Source organism: Cyprinodon variegatus, unplaced genomic scaffold (assembly GCF_000732505.1).
Source record: "Cyprinodon variegatus isolate N-32 unplaced genomic scaffold, C_variegatus-1.0 Scaffold1065, whole genome shotgun sequence".
NCBI lineage: Eukaryota > Metazoa > Chordata > Actinopteri > Cyprinodontiformes > Cyprinodontidae > Cyprinodon > Cyprinodon variegatus.
In genome coordinates, this window is record NW_015151518.1 from 133185 (window position 1) to 153132 (window position 19948).

At 35.1% G+C, this 19948-nt stretch overlaps 1 protein-coding gene across 1 annotated transcript; it reads right to left on the minus strand.

Annotated features, from left to right (window-relative positions):
- Positions 1–1833: 1833 nt before the first annotated feature.
- On the minus strand, positions 1834–4182 carry LOC107101205 (transcription factor Spi-B-like). Its single transcript, XM_015400016.1, has 6 exons — positions 4096–4182; positions 3893–3927; positions 3158–3374; positions 2976–3067; positions 2696–2849; positions 1834–2581 (listed from the first exon to the last, which is right to left on the minus strand). Exons 2-6 carry the CDS (start codon positions 3911–3913, stop codon positions 2274–2276), a joined length of 792 nt encoding a protein of 263 aa, XP_015255502.1. The 5' UTR covers positions 3914–3927; positions 4096–4182; the 3' UTR covers positions 1834–2273.
- Positions 4183–19948: the final 15766 nt, after the last annotated feature.

Below are 19948 nucleotides of genomic sequence, written 5' to 3' on the forward strand. Positions count from 1 at the left end.
GAGATGTATCTGCAACAATGACTGCAAAAGAATAATATGTAATAAAATATATTATTCTCACCGTTAAGAGTGGTGGAGGGCCTTTTATGCTATAGGCATATTTTAATTCTAAAGGACCTTAAGTTTTTAGAGTGGGTAGCAATATGAACTGTTAGAAAAAGTGTCATTATTCAGTCTTTCAGCAGAAAAATTATCCTAAATATGTCCACTAATGTATTTTTTTTAACTTGTGATATCATAGGCAAGAATTAAATGTCACCATTTATCAATTTTGCATAATGAGTTGAGGGATACTGTGAAATTCTATGTTTATTTCTTTGTTTTTAAAGATATTTTAACTTCCAAGTATGAAACTGGAAATTACAAAAAAAATCGCAGAAGTCTTGTTTGGAAGGTAATTGTTTTCTTATAATTCTGGCCCTCTGTTTCCAATATGGCTGCTTGTAATAATACTTTAATAAAATCCTAAATTAATAAAAATCTTCCGCTTTATTTTGTTTCAATAAATGTTTTCTTTCTACACACACTACTTTAGAACCTCATTTAGAGAATTTTTTGCTACCGCATTTTAAAGTTCTGATATGCAGAGCAATACATTGTTAACAGCTTAATTTGGTTATACTGGGTTTTTATGTCATACCAAGATCCAATGTTTTGACTATAGTAAACATTTTCTGAACTCATTAAAGTTTTTTGGATTAAAAATCAATTTGATTGATACAAAAAGATTAGCTGTTGATGTCTGATAGGTCACTAACACATTGGATCATACCCTGCAAATGCATATTATGAAAACTTTTTATAAGTAGATTCAAAGGTATATCATTATACATAGTTTTAGTTGTGGCAACATTTAAGAACTGGGAAATTTTGCAAACAGAAATGTTCCATTATATTTTTCCCCCACTCAGTTATTTTAATCATTGTGTAATGTATCAGGAAGAAAGTCAAGAGGAGTCATAAAGAGGACTTTTATTATTTTTCTGAACCCATTTAACCTCACATCCAAACAGCTTTTCTAACTTTAACCTTGGCTTAACCGTTGACCAGATCCTTAATTTAATGGATCCTTTGTTGTTACCTTAACTGCCCCATCAATGACAGTATCTGACCTATTAGTTGGAACTGACTAACTTTATAAGCCTGATACTTCCAACCCATGGTTAGAACTGCAGAAGCTCTTGTTAGGATTTTCAAGTACTGCATTTAATAAATAAATACTGTCCACTTTAGAGAGCAGAGGGCCAAAAAAGTTGAATACTGGTTTTAAAAAGCAAGCAAATGTTTTTACCACTATTGATTAAATGTAAAACTATCTGAAGCTGTATCTGAAAACATTTATGGTATCAAAGAACTAGTTTGACTTGCAAATTCATGCAAGTAAGATGAAAACAAAGGTCTCAAAGGTTGAGCTAATAAAAACATGGAAGATGGGACTTTGTCTGAGTTTGCTATGTATAAATTGAGTTGGGGAGCTTTTGGCAAATTTGTAACAGTAAATATCAATCAGTTAACCTTGTTCAGTTTGTGTGTGTTTATGAGTGTGGCCGGTATGGGTGTGCCTAGGTGTGTATGTTTGCATCTTTCTTTTCGATGGGGGGACTTTTGGATGTTACTGATTAGCAGGTCTGTTTGCTGTGGCGGTTTCTAATGCATTCTTGCTTTGCATACAATTTTGGCTACGATGGGATATCTGTGTGTGCCTGTGTACAGTAAGCCTGTTTATGAGGTCTTGCTTCAAGCACATTTATGCTTATCTGAATGTGTGCTCTTGATGTGTATTTGTGTATACCGTTAAAAAAGGGTTACTTCAGACTCTAATTTGTACTCATTTTTAGATTTATTTTCTGTTAAACAAGATATTTTGAGACAAACAGATCATGCGTACACAGACTAATTATCATGTGCTTTTGAAAATCTGAATATAACACAGAATCACAAAAAAAACAAACAAAGAAAAACAACTTTTATAAACAGATGGAATTGAATTCTACTTATAAAGTAGATAATATCTCATAATCTTATAGATTTACTTGGTGATTGCCAGCTGACCTCTCATACACAGCCTGAAATTGACTTTCATCATTTCTTGTTCAGCCTTCTTTCAAACTCCACTGCTGTATCTGCAAAAAGCTCCAACCGGCAGTAGTTCATGCTCTGGCCTTTTGAATACTTAGTATTCATTTGTCATTTAAAATACCTTTAAGTAAGAATCTACGCAAATCAAATGTCAGGTCAGTCCCTTGACTTTCTGAAGTTCGCTCTTCGTCACACTACTCTAATTTGGAATCTCCTTGTAAGCCTCTCAGTGTCTTCTCATCAAAGCGGTAGGTAAGCTTCCTCTTCACCTTGTGAATCTCGCCTGTCCGTGAGTAGTTCCTCAGTGCCCGTGCCATCTTCTGGTAGGTCATAGTCTTGCGGTTCCCCTTCCTGCGACCCCATAACTGTGCAAGGCTCTCCTTGTTCTGAGAGGAGAACTGAAAGGTTCCAGAGGAGGATTGGACCCACCAGATGCAGCTCCTCATCGATGGTGTCTCAAGCATCTCAAACAGGAACTGGAACAGGCGCTCCTTCCTCTTTCCTATTGAAGAGGAAGCAGAGAAAAATTGGTTTGACCTCACCACATTGTGCGCATATAGGTGGAAAAAGATGCTCTGTCACACGCTTATGTCCTAAGATGCTCATTAGAAATTACCTGATAATGGTGCCAAAGGCAATCTTCTGTCCTTTCTCTCCCCTCTGTCGGAGGGTGGTGATGGTGAATCTTGGTAATCCTGATACTGGGAGCTGCTAGATTGCGAATCTGAATCAATGTATACAGGAGCTTCGTAGGAGTATGTTATGTGTTCCTGGACAAAATAAATAAAAAGTACAAATCAATCCAGATGAAGAATGATCTGAAACTGATAAAGTTCAGCTTTTTCCCACACATAGATGTATAAAATTTCCTTAGATGTCAAACTCTTTGTACTCACCCATTGATTGTTTGGTGGACTTGGCCAGACTGGATGTGGGGTTTGGTCTTCATAACGCCACTGGTATGGATGCTGACCTGCCCAACTGTTCTCTAAGAAGAGTCAGACACAAGGGTCAGTCAAGCAGAAATTACTAAAAACATTCTATTATGTTCTACTTATGCTGTCAATATTAAACCAACCTATGATTCTGGCGTCCCGGTGGGAGTTAGCGTGCGTCTGGTGGCCCATGTTAGCAGTAGTAGATGTTGCTGGTGTGTGGGCAGGCTGGACCTCGAGCGAATGCTCCTGCAGGTACTCCTCGATGACCTCCAGGTCCACCTCTGCATAGGACGAGGGGGTCGCCCCACTCCAAGAACCTCGGCAACCACCCAGCTTCACCTCAGTCACGTAAGGCATCTTAAATTTACAGAGCAGGAGGAAACTTTCAGACATCAGGTTTCCACCAACACTCTGCATGACAGTTTTAGCCTGAGGTAATAACAGCCTTTATATGTTATTTGTATGAAACCTATTGTTACTATCTCATTCATTTTAAATGAAGTCACATTTTCTGTTATTTAATAATCTTCACATATGCTCTTCTTTTTAGATAAAAGAGAACCTTCAAATAATATAATTACAAAAATATTATGATGAAATTTAAAGTTGTGTATATTTCAACTTCATACATGCTGTGTCCTGCAAATGTTTGTATCCTGGAAGAGAGCCAGTTACCAACACTGGGATGATGCGTATTTTAGTTTGACTGGCAAATTTATGCAAGAGTTTGTTTTCATCTGCATAGATAACATTCAGGCACCACCGGTGTGTGGCTCCCAGAAATATCCCTCAGTGAGAAAGATCAAATCCGATAACACTTTACGTGACTCTTACAGCAGTACAAATATAAACATAACAGGTGAAATGAAACTAACCGTCTCAAACTCTGTCAACATCCTTTTAAGACAATCTAGAAAAAGAGAGAAACAAAACTCTTATTAGACAGCAGAATTTGAGCAAAAACATAAAAGGAAGTGAAAAATGCTTTCACGCACACTTCTCTAAGATTTAATAGGACGGAATATGACAGTTAAAGACAAAAATGAATAAAAGAAAACTAACAAAAGTGCGCCTGTACCTTAGTTAAGTCTTGCTTCTGGTGCTATAAAATGATATCCTCAGGCAGTGAAGAGCTGCGACATGAGAATCAGAGTGTTTACCTGCATGATGCTTCAGCACCTGGGCCTCATCTCTTATAAAGTGCCACACACCCTCCTTTCCTTTCTGATTGGCCAGTGAGTGTTGAGGGGGGAGAGGTCTGGAGCATTACGGGATATCTGCTGATCTAATGTGAAAAATTTCCCTTACACCAATACTCATTAAAAAACAAACAAAAAAAACCATTACTGAGCCTCTTTCTGAAACAAAGGTTCCACAAGTTTGAGATTTTAAATTTCAGGCAGAAATTATGGCATTTGCTTTATGTTCTTTTTTTATATATATATATATATATATATATATATATATATATATATATATATATATATATATATATATATATATATATATATATATATAATTTTTAAAACATAATCCACAATGTGTTTTTGATTTTGAAAAGTTGCCCAGATAAAAAAAATAAAAATGTCTTGAAAACATTTAATAGACACAAATGTATTTTTAATATATGTTGCTTTAATTTTTTTTAGTATTTAAAGAAAATTTTTTTTTTCTGTGTTAAGGTACATTTTCAAGCCATAAAAGCATACAATTGTTGCCAAACCATAGTTTAATAAAGTTAATAGAATTTAACCCAAAAATATAAGTTCAGCCTACACAGGTGGATGTTGGACAGAACTTTTCCATAGTAAAAAAATATAAAACAAAAAATTAACAAGTTCATTTTTTTGATTAAGTACTTGGCTTGTATTTTGATCCATAAAGATTAGTTTGTGAGTAAACAAAAATATACAATTAGACAATTCATCAAGGATCCTTACTTTTAACTCTGGTATTACTTTCTTTGTTTTTGTCATTGTTAGCTTTAAAACAAAGAAACAGAAACTATACATACAATGACTCCTAAATATGTCACCAAAGACACTAAATATCCTATTGATAGTAATACAGCTGGGTACTTTTACTACTTTTACTATGGAATTTATTGCAAAAACTACTTTTTTTTTTTTCATTTCAAAACAGAGTAAAGTTACATGATATTGGAACTCTGCCATATAAATAAAATGTTCAGTCAGAGATAGCTAAAAATATACTTTTTTGAAGCTGTAAATGTAAACTTCTTACACTAGCTGCAGAATGTAAAACAAACACACAAAAAAGTCCTAATTAAAATTGTACCGCACTCTTACACTGCCTTTTATTTTTGTCATTTTATTTCCTGAAAATCAAAGCCAATGGGGTATCTGTGGTTTCTTATCACTGAATTTGTCACAAAGAAGGCATCATAGAGGTAAATGATGTGGCTTTGGATTTCTTTTATTTTTGAATGATGCAGACAGACTTACTGGTGCTGAAAACATGCATGTTGCAACCCAGATTCTACCATAAAAAAGTTATTGAGTAAATATAAAATAAAAAAAGACAAATTTCCTTTGCAAGTCACTTTAACCTTGTGGACCAAATAAACTGAAGCTCATTTGCTCTAATAAAAGGAATGTCTGTAAGTAAGGCTACTGTGGCTCACGATATGGCCACACTTTACTTTGCTTTATAATGATATATTGGTGTTCTCTATCTGCAAATAAGAGAGGGGTGTCTGTTTATTTAGTCATAAACACTTCACAGTAAAACCAAAAGAAAAATTCAATAAAGAAAGATTCAAACCCTGTTTTCAATAAGCAACTTTAAGGTGGTGAAACAAATAATAACCCACTTATTTCCTATCAGTACATCTATATGCAAAACCTCGGATATTAATGAATATTGTCAGGCTGCTCTCTCATGGTTTTAAATAGAAGAAGGTTATTAACAGTTAGCAGAATCCAAGAGAAACATAGAAAACTGAAATACAAGTGGTTCAGATGCATCTGGTGACTCCTTCTTGACCTCAGCTCTATAAACACACCAATATGACAGAAAGTATGAGATCAGTAAAGCAGGAAGCCCTCTGCGTGTCAGCTGCACTGCCTTCCCTACTGGGCCTGTTCCTTTTTTACTAGTAATCCTCTCTGTTGGTGTGTTATCAGGCGTAGATTCCACTACTAAACACGGCAGTGCAGGATATTTTTTCCCCTGTGGGCTGTCAGTGTTGAGGGATTCCCCCAGCTTTTATTTATTCTTTTTTTGGTTGTTTTTTTTTACTGTAACAAAAACCTGTTACCTCAACAGACTGAACTAACCTGTTTTTTCATAGGAAGACCAACATTGGACACATGACTGCTTGGCTTGCATTTGTAAATAGATTACTGCAGGACAACTTTTCAGTTTTTACATCACTTTAACGCTTATTGCTTTGGTAATCTCGATTAAACTGATAGTTGGGGATCTTTATTCAGAAGTTTTGTTAAGATTTCATCTACAGTAGCTACCAATCTTAAAGCTTTCATCTAGAATAAATCTAAAATAGCTGGTATCAGAGATTAACGGCAATAGTTAGATTGAGAAAAGGACATTTATAAACTAAAAATACAAAATATATAAAAGAAATTGTTTATTTTGACACTATCATATTAACCTTAAAAACAAAATCCACTCTCCGCTTGACTTGTACAAACATACAATAAGAGTCACTATATTACTAAGAAATCAGCCATGGGCTATTTCAAATATGTTAAACATATATTAAATGTAGAACATATTAAGGCTTTTCCTTCAGAGTAACACTGTGTTTATTTCTTAAACATAGTTTGTATTCAACCAAGAAGTTGTGTTTTTGAAAGCAATAAAATATTTGATATTATACTGAAATAATGCAAAACATGTCTTTATATATATAAAGAATATATATATATATATATACATTTGACGTATTTATATATTACAAAAATATGACACGTCCAAAATATTTTTAACATTTCCCATAATCCCTGGATATGAGTAAAAATTCTGACTCTAACACTTAAAGGTATAATGGGGGATTTTTGCAAATTTAGTTGCAATAAGAGCAAATCCCATAATACTTTGCGAGGAGAGTTTTCTGCGCAAAGTATATCTGCCTTTCTTTTCTTCTCATACACTTCTTATATATAAGAATATATATATATATATAATTAAACTGATATAACTTATCAATGTAGTAAAATCAATTCAGCAGACTGTTTACTATGTCACATACTTAAAATGAGGGGATATTCTTTATATTTTCCATATTCCGTGACAATTTATAGAAGACCATCATTGGTTATTGCTGCTTCCTATCTTTATTTCTGCACTGTATTCACTAGTTTACCTGTGCACTACCTAGTGCAAAAGTGTCGATGAGGTTAAAAAATCTGCATCGGCAGAAACTGTTTTGGTTAAGGGTAATTTTAGGACAATGGCCGTCGCTTTGTGCTTGACCCTTCTTTAGTGAAGTGATAGCCTCCGCAACTGGGTTCCAACTAATCTGAATTTATGCGTAAGATACCCAGATTTTGCCTGCTTCTCCTCTTTTCCAAGAACTCGAGGTTCTTAAAAAAGATGAGAACTTTAGCGAACACTTTTTTAACTGTAATTTCAAAGAGATTTTTTTTGTCAACAAAACCAAAAACAGAGATGGTTATAACTGACAAGGCTTAGTTTCCTGATACTCTGTGTGTTGGCTGAATAGCCAGCATTCATAAGGGATTCCTAAAACAGTCCAGTCAATACTAAAATTACATCACTCCTAGCCTCAGATGGAAACAGGAAATAATACTGAAAAAAACTTTATTCTTACTTAGGATACATTATTTATTGACATACTGGGATGAGGGTTATGAATGTTGACAGAATAACCCGACATAAATCAAAGAAGAACACCAATAAAATGCTACTGACTGAGGAATTTGTGATGTAGAGTCATAATGATTTAAAGTTAAACACAATTGACCTCCTTAGAAATATAATTTACAGCATCTTATATATAACATTTGTGTTTTATATCTGGAGTTATCTCTTCATGATAAAAACTGGGATAGTATTTGTAGGAATAGGTTTAACAGCTTTTGACAGTGTAATGAGCCAGTACATTATGTTGAATTATTATTTCATAGATATACACCAAATACCATTGTTGAGGTCAGCAGGTCAAACTACACAGTAGTTAGTAAAACTGTAAAAAAAAAAACCTTACTTTCTGTTTCTGTTATATTTTATAGCAACTGGAAGTAGGATTTCTCAGAGCTTCTTAAGCTGGACTTGATCTGCTTTTTAAAAATTAGTTTCCCACCACAGCTTATTTAACAGCATGTGCAAATAAAAGTTATCAAATTAGCTACAAAGAAGTTTAGCTTGAATATTTCAAAGTTGGCTTTTATTTTTTTGTGGTGGTGCTTTTTTTTAATATCATGATAAGATGGCTTTCTCCCTGCCTTTGGATTATTAGAGATGTTTTCCTTTTTGGCAAATCATTGGTAAAATTCCAGTCAGCAGGTTTAAATTAAGACCGTATAAGTTATTGTAATAATTTCAGGTAATAGTGCCTACAATGTTGACAGTAGTGTTTCTCTAATCTACACACTTTTATGTATACATGCTCCAAAGTATACAAATATCTCCAATTGTATGTTTTTGTTTTGCCACCGAACTGCAAAGATAACCCTTTATAACCTTCTGAAGAAATTTTGTATTTGATCAAAGTTCTTGGCCGATTTGTTTGGTTTTCTGACAGTACCCAGATTTCCGGCATTGTTAACACATTGTCAATAGTGTTGAGGTTGGGATTCTGGAAAGAGCATTCCTGAAGTTTTATGAGGGATCCTTAGTATTGCTTCCAGAACCAACTTGTGTTTCTGATCATTTCCCTGCTGGGAAATCCAGTTCTCTTAAAGCTGGAATATCCAAAGTGCAGCCTGGAGACCAGATAGAACAATTGTGTGCAGCCTGAGATCGCATTTCAAGAACTGAGCAATTTAATCCTGCCAGGCAGTTGATGTAGATACTTTAATGTCATGCCTGGTAAGGTCACAAACACCCAGTAACCTTTACCTAAAACAAATTTGGGTGTACACCTTTGATACTTGTGTTATTTTTCATTTTTCATATGAAAGGCACACTTTAAAAAAGCTAGCTTTTGGTTACAAAAGTGACCAAAAGGGCTGGCTAGCTCAAGTGGTAAGTTACCCATCCTACAAACAAGAAGCCTGGGATACGAATGAGTTGCCAGCGTGGGGTCCTTGGGCAAGGCCCTTCACACTAATGCCTTCTTTGGAAAGGGGCGGCCTAGTGATTAGGACATTGAGTTCTAGTATGTTGATTTTTTTTTTAATCAACACACATGGTTAAAAGCTTTGACACTGCAATTTTAAAATGTCAAGTTTCTGATCCAATTTGTAACTGTTGGATGAAAATAAACTCATTAGGGTGCTGAATAAAAACCTTGGAACAACATAAGCTCAAACCTATCACGAAGTGCTAAATAGTGAAGCCAGTTTTTGATCGACTGCAGTTGCCAAGAAAACGTGCATGTCGACCACTGTGACTCCTTTAACCAGCTAAATATCTTCTATTTAAACAATTTGTTCATAAAAGAAAAGAAGATTTAGGGCCCATTGAAAATGGGATGGTTTGATGGATTTAAAGTGAGGCTTTTAAACATATGGACATTGTAGTGGCATAAACATTACGCTAAAGGGCTTTTTGTGATGCTATTGGGTCTGGTATCATGCAAAGTCAATGGGATTATGGAGAGGAAGGAAAAACTCCTAATACTGACTTCAACTTCACCTTGAAAAACAGCAGATGGGTAAACAGTGGCAAAACTGGATGCCTCTGTTAAAAATATATAAGCAATGCTTAAAAGCCGGATCTGTAGTAGAAAAACATAAAGATTTAATGAACTATGCAATTTAAAGCAGCAGCGAATAGAAATTGCTTCAAAATATTGCACCAAAAATATTAAAGGCGCTTGTTGACTGCTAATGACGCTTGTTGTCAAGGTGCAACTTGCTCAGCAAATGGTTCAATGGTTCAATTAAATCAGGTAAAGCTAAATCATGATTAAAAAATTGTTTATGAAATCTTTTGGCATAAAATCTACCAGACAGCATGAGATACTGGTCTATTTTTTTAACTCTTTGAACACAGTTATCTAATCTTTGTCAACTGTGCATGAACTCAGCTTTTGTTTAAATAGATTAAGGTAATTTGGAACTTCTCATTTTTTTCTTAGGTATTACTTTACAATGATCAGTCCATTGCTGAATGATAAAGTAAAATCCTCTTGGGGAAAGTAATACAAAGAAAAGTCTTTCTGAAATTCCCCAAACTCAATATTGAGAAGAGCCTACATTGGTGTTATAATACTATGAAATACTAACAATGCATGCAAATAGAGTAAAAGTACATTCATGTGAATATGACAGGGTACTATGAAACAGCACATTTCAGATTTTCTTCTGGCAGTGGATTATTTATTGCTGATAAAAGATTCTGTAAAAAAAAAAAAAAAAATCGGGTTTTAGGTTTATTATTAACCTAGCCAGCTACACACTGCAATTAGGGTCATAATTTGTTTTTATGAGCCGCTGCTGTCAGGACTACAAGTTACACAAATACAACAGGAGGTTTGATATATTTCTACAAATGCATTTATATCAAAGATAAAAAAACATCTTTGAGGATACAACTTAGTTTAATATTTAACAAGGTGTGAGAAGAAACATTATAATGAATTATTACTGAACTTCAAAGAATAGTCTTACTACTTTGCATTTCAATATTTTAGTTGCTTTAATTGCTGTTTGTTAATGAGAATTTTTCATTTTTTTATTTTAGTTGAATTTGTCTTGATGCATCATGACAATTCACGCTTTTAAGAATAATAAAATAATGACAGTACTTTCCCCAAATCTTCTCATAAATTAAAGAAACACTACACTTGTAGTAGCATTCCTAGTGCTGTCTAAGTAATGTGTAACAATGTGCATGACATCACTCTTTTCCAGCACTTTAGTTTTAACCCTGTTAACAAAAATGTTTTGCAGAGACACTTTTATAATGCAAAAGCTTAAGATAAATTATGCTTATGAGTAACAGTGATCATGTTCCTTTAATAGACCACTTGATTCATCAAAGATAACATGTCAAATTGCAGAATATGTCTCAAAACTTACATTCTTCTGTCATAAGGCACAATATTCAAATTTTAATTATATATATATATTTTTATTGTATTTCAATCTGTTTCTTTCAAATGATTATTTTTTACATGAATTTTATTTTCTTCATAATTTCATAAACAGCTTGTTTTTTTTACACTAAAAGCCAAAAGTCGTCTTTAAAAGACATATAAAGGAAATTCTTAGAATGGGCAGAACAGGCATTAGTCCCACTTATGTTACTTAAAATACAAAGTTAAAAATGCACTTATCATGAATACATATTGTCCATTTGCTACAGTGAGAGTTAAATATCTAGCATCAGTTATTATAATTACATGTCAAAATCACTTTAGGAGGTACATAGACAGACTTGATAAACGTGTTTGGAAAAACCCTTAGCTTTTAGTCAGATAGGTGACGGTTAGAATTCCTATTGCTCTCGCTGTTGCACCTGGAGGACTTTGGCAATGTGATAAGGCCATGCAGGCTCTGGACGCTTGCAGTCTGAAACACACCCACCAAGCCGCTCCTACACTGATCATTTACCTGATTTGTTTCCCTGAAAGTCCTCGTTATCCAAAAATAAACTGAACATGATCAATATAAATTTAAATAGAGGATATGTTTTTTAATTAATAACTAGTTCAAGGAGTGGGTTCTTGTTGGGCGAATTACAAAGTGATACAGTTCAGTCTCTGTAGTTAACTTTCATCCCCGTCAAAAGCATATTTGGTTTGTTGCTAAGCATGTGTAATAACGTCTATAAGGTTGAGCGAGGGAGATTTAAATTTGTGTCTGAGTCACTCATGACGTTCAACGGTCACAGCCTTGCAGGTGACTTGTAAAACTGATTCAGACACCCACAAACAGTGTTGGCCATGCTCTGAGGCAATTAAGATGATTGCACTGACTCTTATCGTGTCCAGAATCAGTTGCTGATGAGCAAGGGTCTTTGTGTTTATATGTGTGTGCACGTCTGTGTGGCCAGGTGTCAGAAAGTTTACAGTTAAAGCTTAACCCCCCAGATTAGTGAATATAGGCAAATCACCTGTACACTTGCAGGTTAGTGGGAAATCCCCCAACGCTCACTCTGTAGCAGAGAATGTGTTTGTGAGTGAAGTGATAAGTGACAGACTAGCTTGTTCCTAAAGGCAGTCTTTCTAATAACACAAACATTTTTAAGGTAGACCAACTGGATGGATTCATTTTCCAGGACCTGTGCTAATCATAGATAGAATCACAATAAAATTTACTAAAAGTCATGTGAAAGAGTTCATTCCTCCTTCCAGATGTTTGTTTATGTTATGTTCATCATCAGATTTATCGCCTCAGGTTGATTTTACTGTCAGACAAAACTAACCAGATTAAATATTATAAAATATTAGAAACCAAAATATTTATCTGAAAAAGCCATCCAGCCAACATGGTCCTATGTGAAAAATTGATTGCCCTTAAATCACTTGGTAGGTGTAGAGAAATATCTGCTGTGATGCTGCCATAAACACCCTTATTTATAGATGTTGGAGAACGGCCTGTTTTCCAGTGCAGTCCTGTTTCTCTGACTGTGACTGGCTGGATGTGCTCTCTTCATCCTCTGACATGGGAATTGGCTCGGAGCTCGTCTGCCTGGCTGTGTGTTTCCTGGATGGGGCCGCCTTGTACAGCTGCTTTTTATATCTCTGCTTCTGTCTCCTTGAACCCCAGTCGGCCTGGGCAGATGGCCGCTCACACTGAGCCTGGTTTTGCTGGAGGTTTCTTCCTGTTAAAAGGGAGTTTTTCCTCTCCACTGTCGCCACAAGCATGCTTGGTGTGAGGGATTGTATTCGAGTCAATGAGTCGATGCAATCAACGGGTTTTTCTTAGATAGAAAACTTTGAATCAATTTGACTGTATGATCTGGTGAACTGTAAAGTGCTTTGATACGACATGTGTTGTGAATTGGCGCTATATAAATAAACTGAATTGAATTAAATAGCCTTGCTGCTTACTGCCAAAACGTTGTGATAACTTAAGATTAATCTTCTATGTTACTGCAGAGAAATGTCAGCTCTCTTTTTATTCAGTAGTGTTCAAGGGTTTCAAGTATGAACATCCTGTTTAAGGTCATACAACAGCTTCTTAGTAAGACTTAAGCCTAAACTTTTATTAAGTTGATCCAAAACCTCCAATTTAATTTTGGGGGATTTAGATCAAGGTGCAGCTGCATAACAGTTCAGGTTAGCTTTAGTCCCAAACTGATGGCAAGAGGCTTGTTCCCAATAATCCCAACAAGACATTCAGGTCCTAAAGTAGTTCCAAACCATCATACTACCACCATCATGTTTGACTGTTTGTTTCATGTTTCCTTTTGAAATGCTGTGTTAGTTTAATGTCAAATGTAACAGGATGTTGACCTCCATCGGCATTCCTTTCTCGGTTGAAGAAGCTGGCTTCTACATTTAACCTGTTATTTGTGCTTCGCAACACTCATACAAAATCCATTTTTCTAAATCAGTTTTGTATTGTTGAATTACAAACGTTGAGCTTAACAGGTGTGGTTTGCAGTGCTATTAATGCTCTACAGGATTCTTTTGTTGGAGTATTATTGGTAGTCCACTCCTGGGCAGGTACAATTATATGCATTCTCCCACATGTTGCCTCTTAGTATGATTTGCAGTCTCAGTACCTTAGAAATGGAAATATATCCCCTTCAAAGTATAGATATCTAAAACTTTGTTTTATCTGTTCTTGAGTTTCTTCTTTCTTTGGAAAGTATTCGATCCTACATCATGCTCTCAAATTGATTCACTAAATGTAAATTAATCTAAGTTTTCATTATATTTTCACACAATGCTCAAAATAAACATTTACTGTTTACTTGGTCACAGTAAATCAAATCAGCTTAAAAAAATACATTTTTTTGCTTACAGCGGATATCTTTGATATAAGAAATGTCTGTAAATTAATTCAGGTGTGACAAAAAGGGAAAACATAAGATATCTGTTGGCAGAAAGTACTTTTTTTTTAATCAAACAAGCAATCATGAATGTGTGCATAACCTAAATGGGTCTGCTGGTTTATTGGGAATATCTGTGAGGTATAACTGTTTCTTAACTGTTTAGTGTCCACACCCACTGGAAGGCTTGCCTCTGAGGCTATGTGAGTCAGGAGAGGCAGGCCAACAGGTGAGGAGACAGTTGTACTTTGTAAAAGTAAATGATCTGTGTTTCAAAGGACTCTGGGAAAATATGCAAAACCTGAGGTTCACACTACTGTCGCCATATTCTCCAGAACTCTGCCATTCTGATGCACCTTTTTTTCTCTCAATTTTCTCCCTGTATTTATTTAACTGGTAGCTCATTTCTATTTGCAGCAATCAACTTTGAAACAATGTCATCTAAATCTACTTAAGTTAAACATTTTAAATGTGGCTTATTACTTATTTCCTTTTGCATATGATCATAAGCAGCCAACAAGTTAAATGCTCCTACTTTTTGAAGATAATATACATTACTCATATGGGAATGCTTGAGATAAGGAATGGGACTGGGAACTGGTTGGACACTGCATTCCCACGGAAGATTGTTTGTGTCCTCCAGTGGGTAGTCCGACAATCTGTGGTCTCAATAACCACTCATAAAGCACGCAGACATCGACACAGGCCTAGCAGCCTTATCAGAGCTACACATAAACTCGAGTGCGAAGACTGTACATAAATCAACTGTTTTCACAGCGAGATAAGGAGAGAGTCAAGTTTTATCTTAGCTTCCAAGGATGAAATAAAACATCTCTGTGACTTTATTTCGACAAAAAGCCCACAATGAGGGCTTTAGGGTGTTTGCTGAGTTATTTTCAACCAGCCTTTTTTTCAGAGAAGATAGCCCACACATGGATATCACACTGCATATTTGTCTGTGAACACAGACCTCACCATACGATGGAGTATCCCCCACGGCTGCAGGCCCACACCTCCACTAAACAGCTGTCACAAGGACGGAAAACAATAGCTCTCTTTTTCATCACGTCTGGCCTAATTAGCAACAAACTCATGTAACATATGTCTGCCGTACTGGTTTGTTATTAAATGAAAGAAAGCAGTGGGTCAGATACTAAGTGGTAATATTACAGAGGAAACAGTTTATTTAAAAATAACAGTATTTTTGCGCATTATGTCAGAATACTTGGTCTATTCACAATATATTTAACACAAAGAAAATGCGCCACAGGAAATCATTCCTGCCTGTGGTCATCAATCTCCCTCATGTGATTCAGACACCTCACCTCTGTAATTGACATTTATGTGGTGGGTTGTATATATATATATATATATATATATATATATATATATATATATATATATATATATATATATATATATACATATAAATTTACATANTGATTCAGGTAACTTCAGTCTGTTTCAAAATTTGAAGTTACAGACTTGCATGATAGTCCAGCTGTGCAGATTTTTTGTATAAACTGAAGCTCTTTATTGAAAATGAGACATTCCTCATCTTTACTGCATGTTGAAAGAATAATTCATGGTTATAACTCTCTGCATGTTTGTGTTAGACATGTCTTTCATGGCTGCAGTTGCTCCAGGATGGACATGTTTCTCTGGCGGAAATTTCTCTTTACTGGGGATTGATTAAGAAAATTAATTTGAACTAATAAGGCCCTTTATGGACAAATATCTGTCAGATATTCTGCTGTCATGATAAATGATAACTTGGTTGATTTTGTCTCAAGCCTAATGCAAGGACAGAGTCATTTGATGCTAGAGCATCTAATTGTTAAAGTGATTACTACTGAATAGCAGGAAGGGTTTTATATCTCATCTTAAACATGACTGTATTCAGTGGCTTTGATCAAAACCTGTTACAGTAAGCAAGTCTTTTGGACTTCATCTTCTCATCCAGAAGACTTACTTATATCTTTTGATCTGGATCATTGTGATGCACCAGGACTTTTTATTCAGGAAAATTATAGATTCATTTGCTTCCTTATTTGATCTTTTCTGTTGTATTTTTTGATCATATGTGTTTGATTGATTTCTGGTCATTGAAAGATCTCATCCTTTTCAAATAAACATGAAAAAGAAATGTAGAGGAAAACAATTTGATCAATTTTCAGCGTGAATTTAAACAAAACTGGAGAACTTCTTTTTTTTGCTAAACTTAAACATTTTTAAGCACCACAAAATTCATATTGTGTTTTTTTCCTGTGGATATTGTAGGTTGAAATGCAGAAAATTGCTGTTGTAATTGTAATTTATAGTAGCTTATTGCTACATGGTGATTTAAAAGCAAGAGTTTCTGGTGCTAAATTCAGGCTATTGTTTTTTTGGAAAATAATTTGTGCTTCACTTATAACTCTGTAAACAACTTACATATTATAAATTACACATTAATAAATTACAATGCAATTATTCAGTTTTCACATAGTCTCTCTTGTCTGTGTTAGGAATTGTTATAGAGTCAACAAGCTTATAGAAGCGAAGGTCTACTGTTGCTGCATGTTAATTAAGGAGGAGGGAATCCTGCACACTCAATGACTCGATGCAGTCAGCTGGTTTTCTTTGATAAGAAAGCTTTTCAATCAATCTGAGTGTATGATCAGATTTAAATGTCATGTTTGAAATTGCTGTTATAGAGATTAAAGTGAATTTAAACTAACAATGTTTTATGTATGTATCTCAACACATAATGAAACCTCTCCAATTGAAGATGAATTTAGCTCAATTCTATCATCCTATTTACCAAAAGAGAAGTACCACCTAACGTTCTCCAAGCAACTTCAAATGTCAAAGTTGTAAGTGAATCCATCCCCTGGGATCTTCTTCTTTCAATTTTTGCTGATTGGATTGCATTTTTTTATTAAGTGTGTTCTAATGTGTGAACCAAAATAAATGACCTTTAAGAGCATATTTGTCTTGAGCTATTTTCTTAGTAAAAAATCCCCCCCCCAAAAAATGGTTAAAATAAGCGACTGCTCTGCATTTCCTGCACATGTGCAGAGCCCAGCAAGACAAAGACAAGTTCTTTGTTTAGTTTAGTTTTTTTATTTAGTTTTTTTTTTTCAGCATTTTTTCTTGATTCAAGTCCAAATCATGTGACTTGAGTGCCCACCTCTGGTTTGTAGAAGTCAGGCCTACCTTGCATGACTGCTTTTTGTCCAGAATTCTTCTAGCACGAAATAAAACATGAACGTATTTCCTGGTACTTCCTCCACTTTTCTGTGGCTCCCTGTTAACTTTGAATTCAACTACAAATTTTGGAGCGCTGAAAGGAAAGGCTCCAGGATGTCTGACCTCCAGTAATCTTTATGTCACCTTCAAATCCTTAAAGGTATAGTGAAAGATTTTCTTTTTCTGGGTGAATCATCAAAATAAATGGTCCCCCTAATTGTCAGTCATTCTGCTCATATGTTTTCTGCACATACGCACATTCAGGCGTGTATATATAAATATGGTGAGCAACTGTTTCAGACAGTCATTAAAGCTCACCTTTATCACTGCGGTTCTTTGAAAATGGCCGAGGGTCGTAAGATAAAAAGTGTCTACAAAGTGTATGAGAAGAAAAGAAAGGCCTCAGAAGAGGCAGATATACAAGATATGATAATCTGTCCGAAAATTAAATAAACTTAGTTCGCTATGAAGTCCGCTATATAGTCTCCTTTTTATTTATTAATTCCAAAAAAGTTAAAATACACTATAAAGTGGAGAGAATTAGGGGTCAGGGCGGACGTTCGAGCACAGTAAGCTTGTAAGCGCTACGAGAACAGCAACACATCATGCACGAGGAGAAACGTTCTTGTGCAAGCTCTGGCAGGCCTTTAATAGGCGCTTTGTCTCGGGAGCTGGTACAGGGTTGTACATGTGGATTTTTTTTTATGTGGAGTCTTTTAAAATATCGCGAAAATCCTCCTCAACACTTTTAAGATCTGATTACCCTTTTCTCCCAGCTGTACCAAGAACTAGAAAGCAAGTGTGCTCCACTAAACATTGGAAACTTGATTCTATGCTGCTTTGTTGACTGGCAAATAAATTTTACTTATTTATTTTTTGTCTTGTTTAACTGGAGCATCTTTCACTTTCAGCGTGAGACATATCTGTTGCCGATTTTACTTTTGCATCCTTAGCGATAACTGTCTTTATCCAAACATCGTGTTTCCATCACTGATAGAAAAATAAAAGGCTTTGAGAAAAGATCTGTTTTGTGGAGTGTTGAGCGTGCTGATCTATTGATTTCTGTGTCCTGATAGAAAGTTCATAATATACGCTCTTGCAGCCAGCTCTGTGCATCTTTGAACCAGTGCTGACATCAGTGCTTTTACAGACTTGCAAGATCCTGTTTACAACACTCGAAAGGATTGTATGGAAGACTTCTATTTTACTGTAATCTACATTTTTAATTGAAAGGGACTTCATTGAAATACTAAAAAAAATCCAACAAACCATGAGTTCTGTTTTTCTTGAATGTTGCAGAATGTAACATGCTACTCTTACATAACCATGCAACAGAAAAAAAAAACAATTTTCTAAAGGTTATGATAGTCCTATCATTACCAAATTATGCACCTCTGTTCCAGACTGAGAACACATTTCTGCAAAACCCCCATCTCCACGGAGCCCAAATTATATATCGACATATTAACATAGGCATGGCATGAAGAAATTCCAAAGAGGACTTATAACAACACAGCACTGCATAGAAAAGTTGAATCCATGGGAACTACTTCCATGTGGGTTTTTTGCTGGTGGGATTTCTGCACATTCAGGAGTGCCCAGTGGAGCTGTGATGAGTGCGTCAGCTTGTGCGCATCTTGCTGAGAGGTGCACTGTTATGTCAGGCGAAAGGCTTCCTCTTTCCATAGAAAAACCATGACACCGTCAAAGTGGCTACTGTGATATTTATCACTTCTCGTCTGCTGAAGTCCTCAGTAGCCAGAGTGTATTCAGAGGAATGAAGAAGCAGCGTGGTTTGCCTTGTGAAGTTCATGAGATTTGGTTCCTGCGGTCTGAGATTTGTGCTGAGAGGACAGCAGGGTAACCATTGTGACATTCTGTACCCATGAAATAGCTCCTGTTTTGGCAAATTATCCAACTGCTAGCATTAAGGAGAATGTTTTTTTATTACTATTTTAAATCTAGCATTGATTTTTTACAGCCATTGCTTTGTATTGATTTGTGTATTTAACACTTCATCCTCACCACTTTAAACTGGGTTTGAAAATGTATATATAAATTGTTTGGAGCTGTTTGACTGTGCTAAGCATTATTAGTTACGTTTTCAGTCCATATTTTTTCCCATTTTTTGTGAATATATATATATTTATATATATATATATATATATATATATATTTTTTTTTTTTTATCTGATCACCCTTTATACTACTGCAAAGTACTTTTGCTTTTCTTATGTGCAGCTCTTTCAAGTGTGGTGCTTCTGAAATGCATTTGCAAATACATTTGCTTAAACAAGGGACTTTTTCTTGTCATTACTAATACTTTTTTTTTACCGAATCAAGTATTTTTTTAAATCACTAGCTAATAAGGCTAATGAATTTAGAGAAGCAAAGCCAAATAAAAAAAATAAATAAATAACACATTAAAGAAATGGATGATGCTGCATTATCCACATAATTTAATTGCTACTAATCTGATAGGAATTGACACCTGATATAGAGAATCTTCACATATTTTGGTGCTATTGGCCTGATGGTATTATAGAAATTCTGTAGTTTTATCATGTACATCTGCCATAACACAA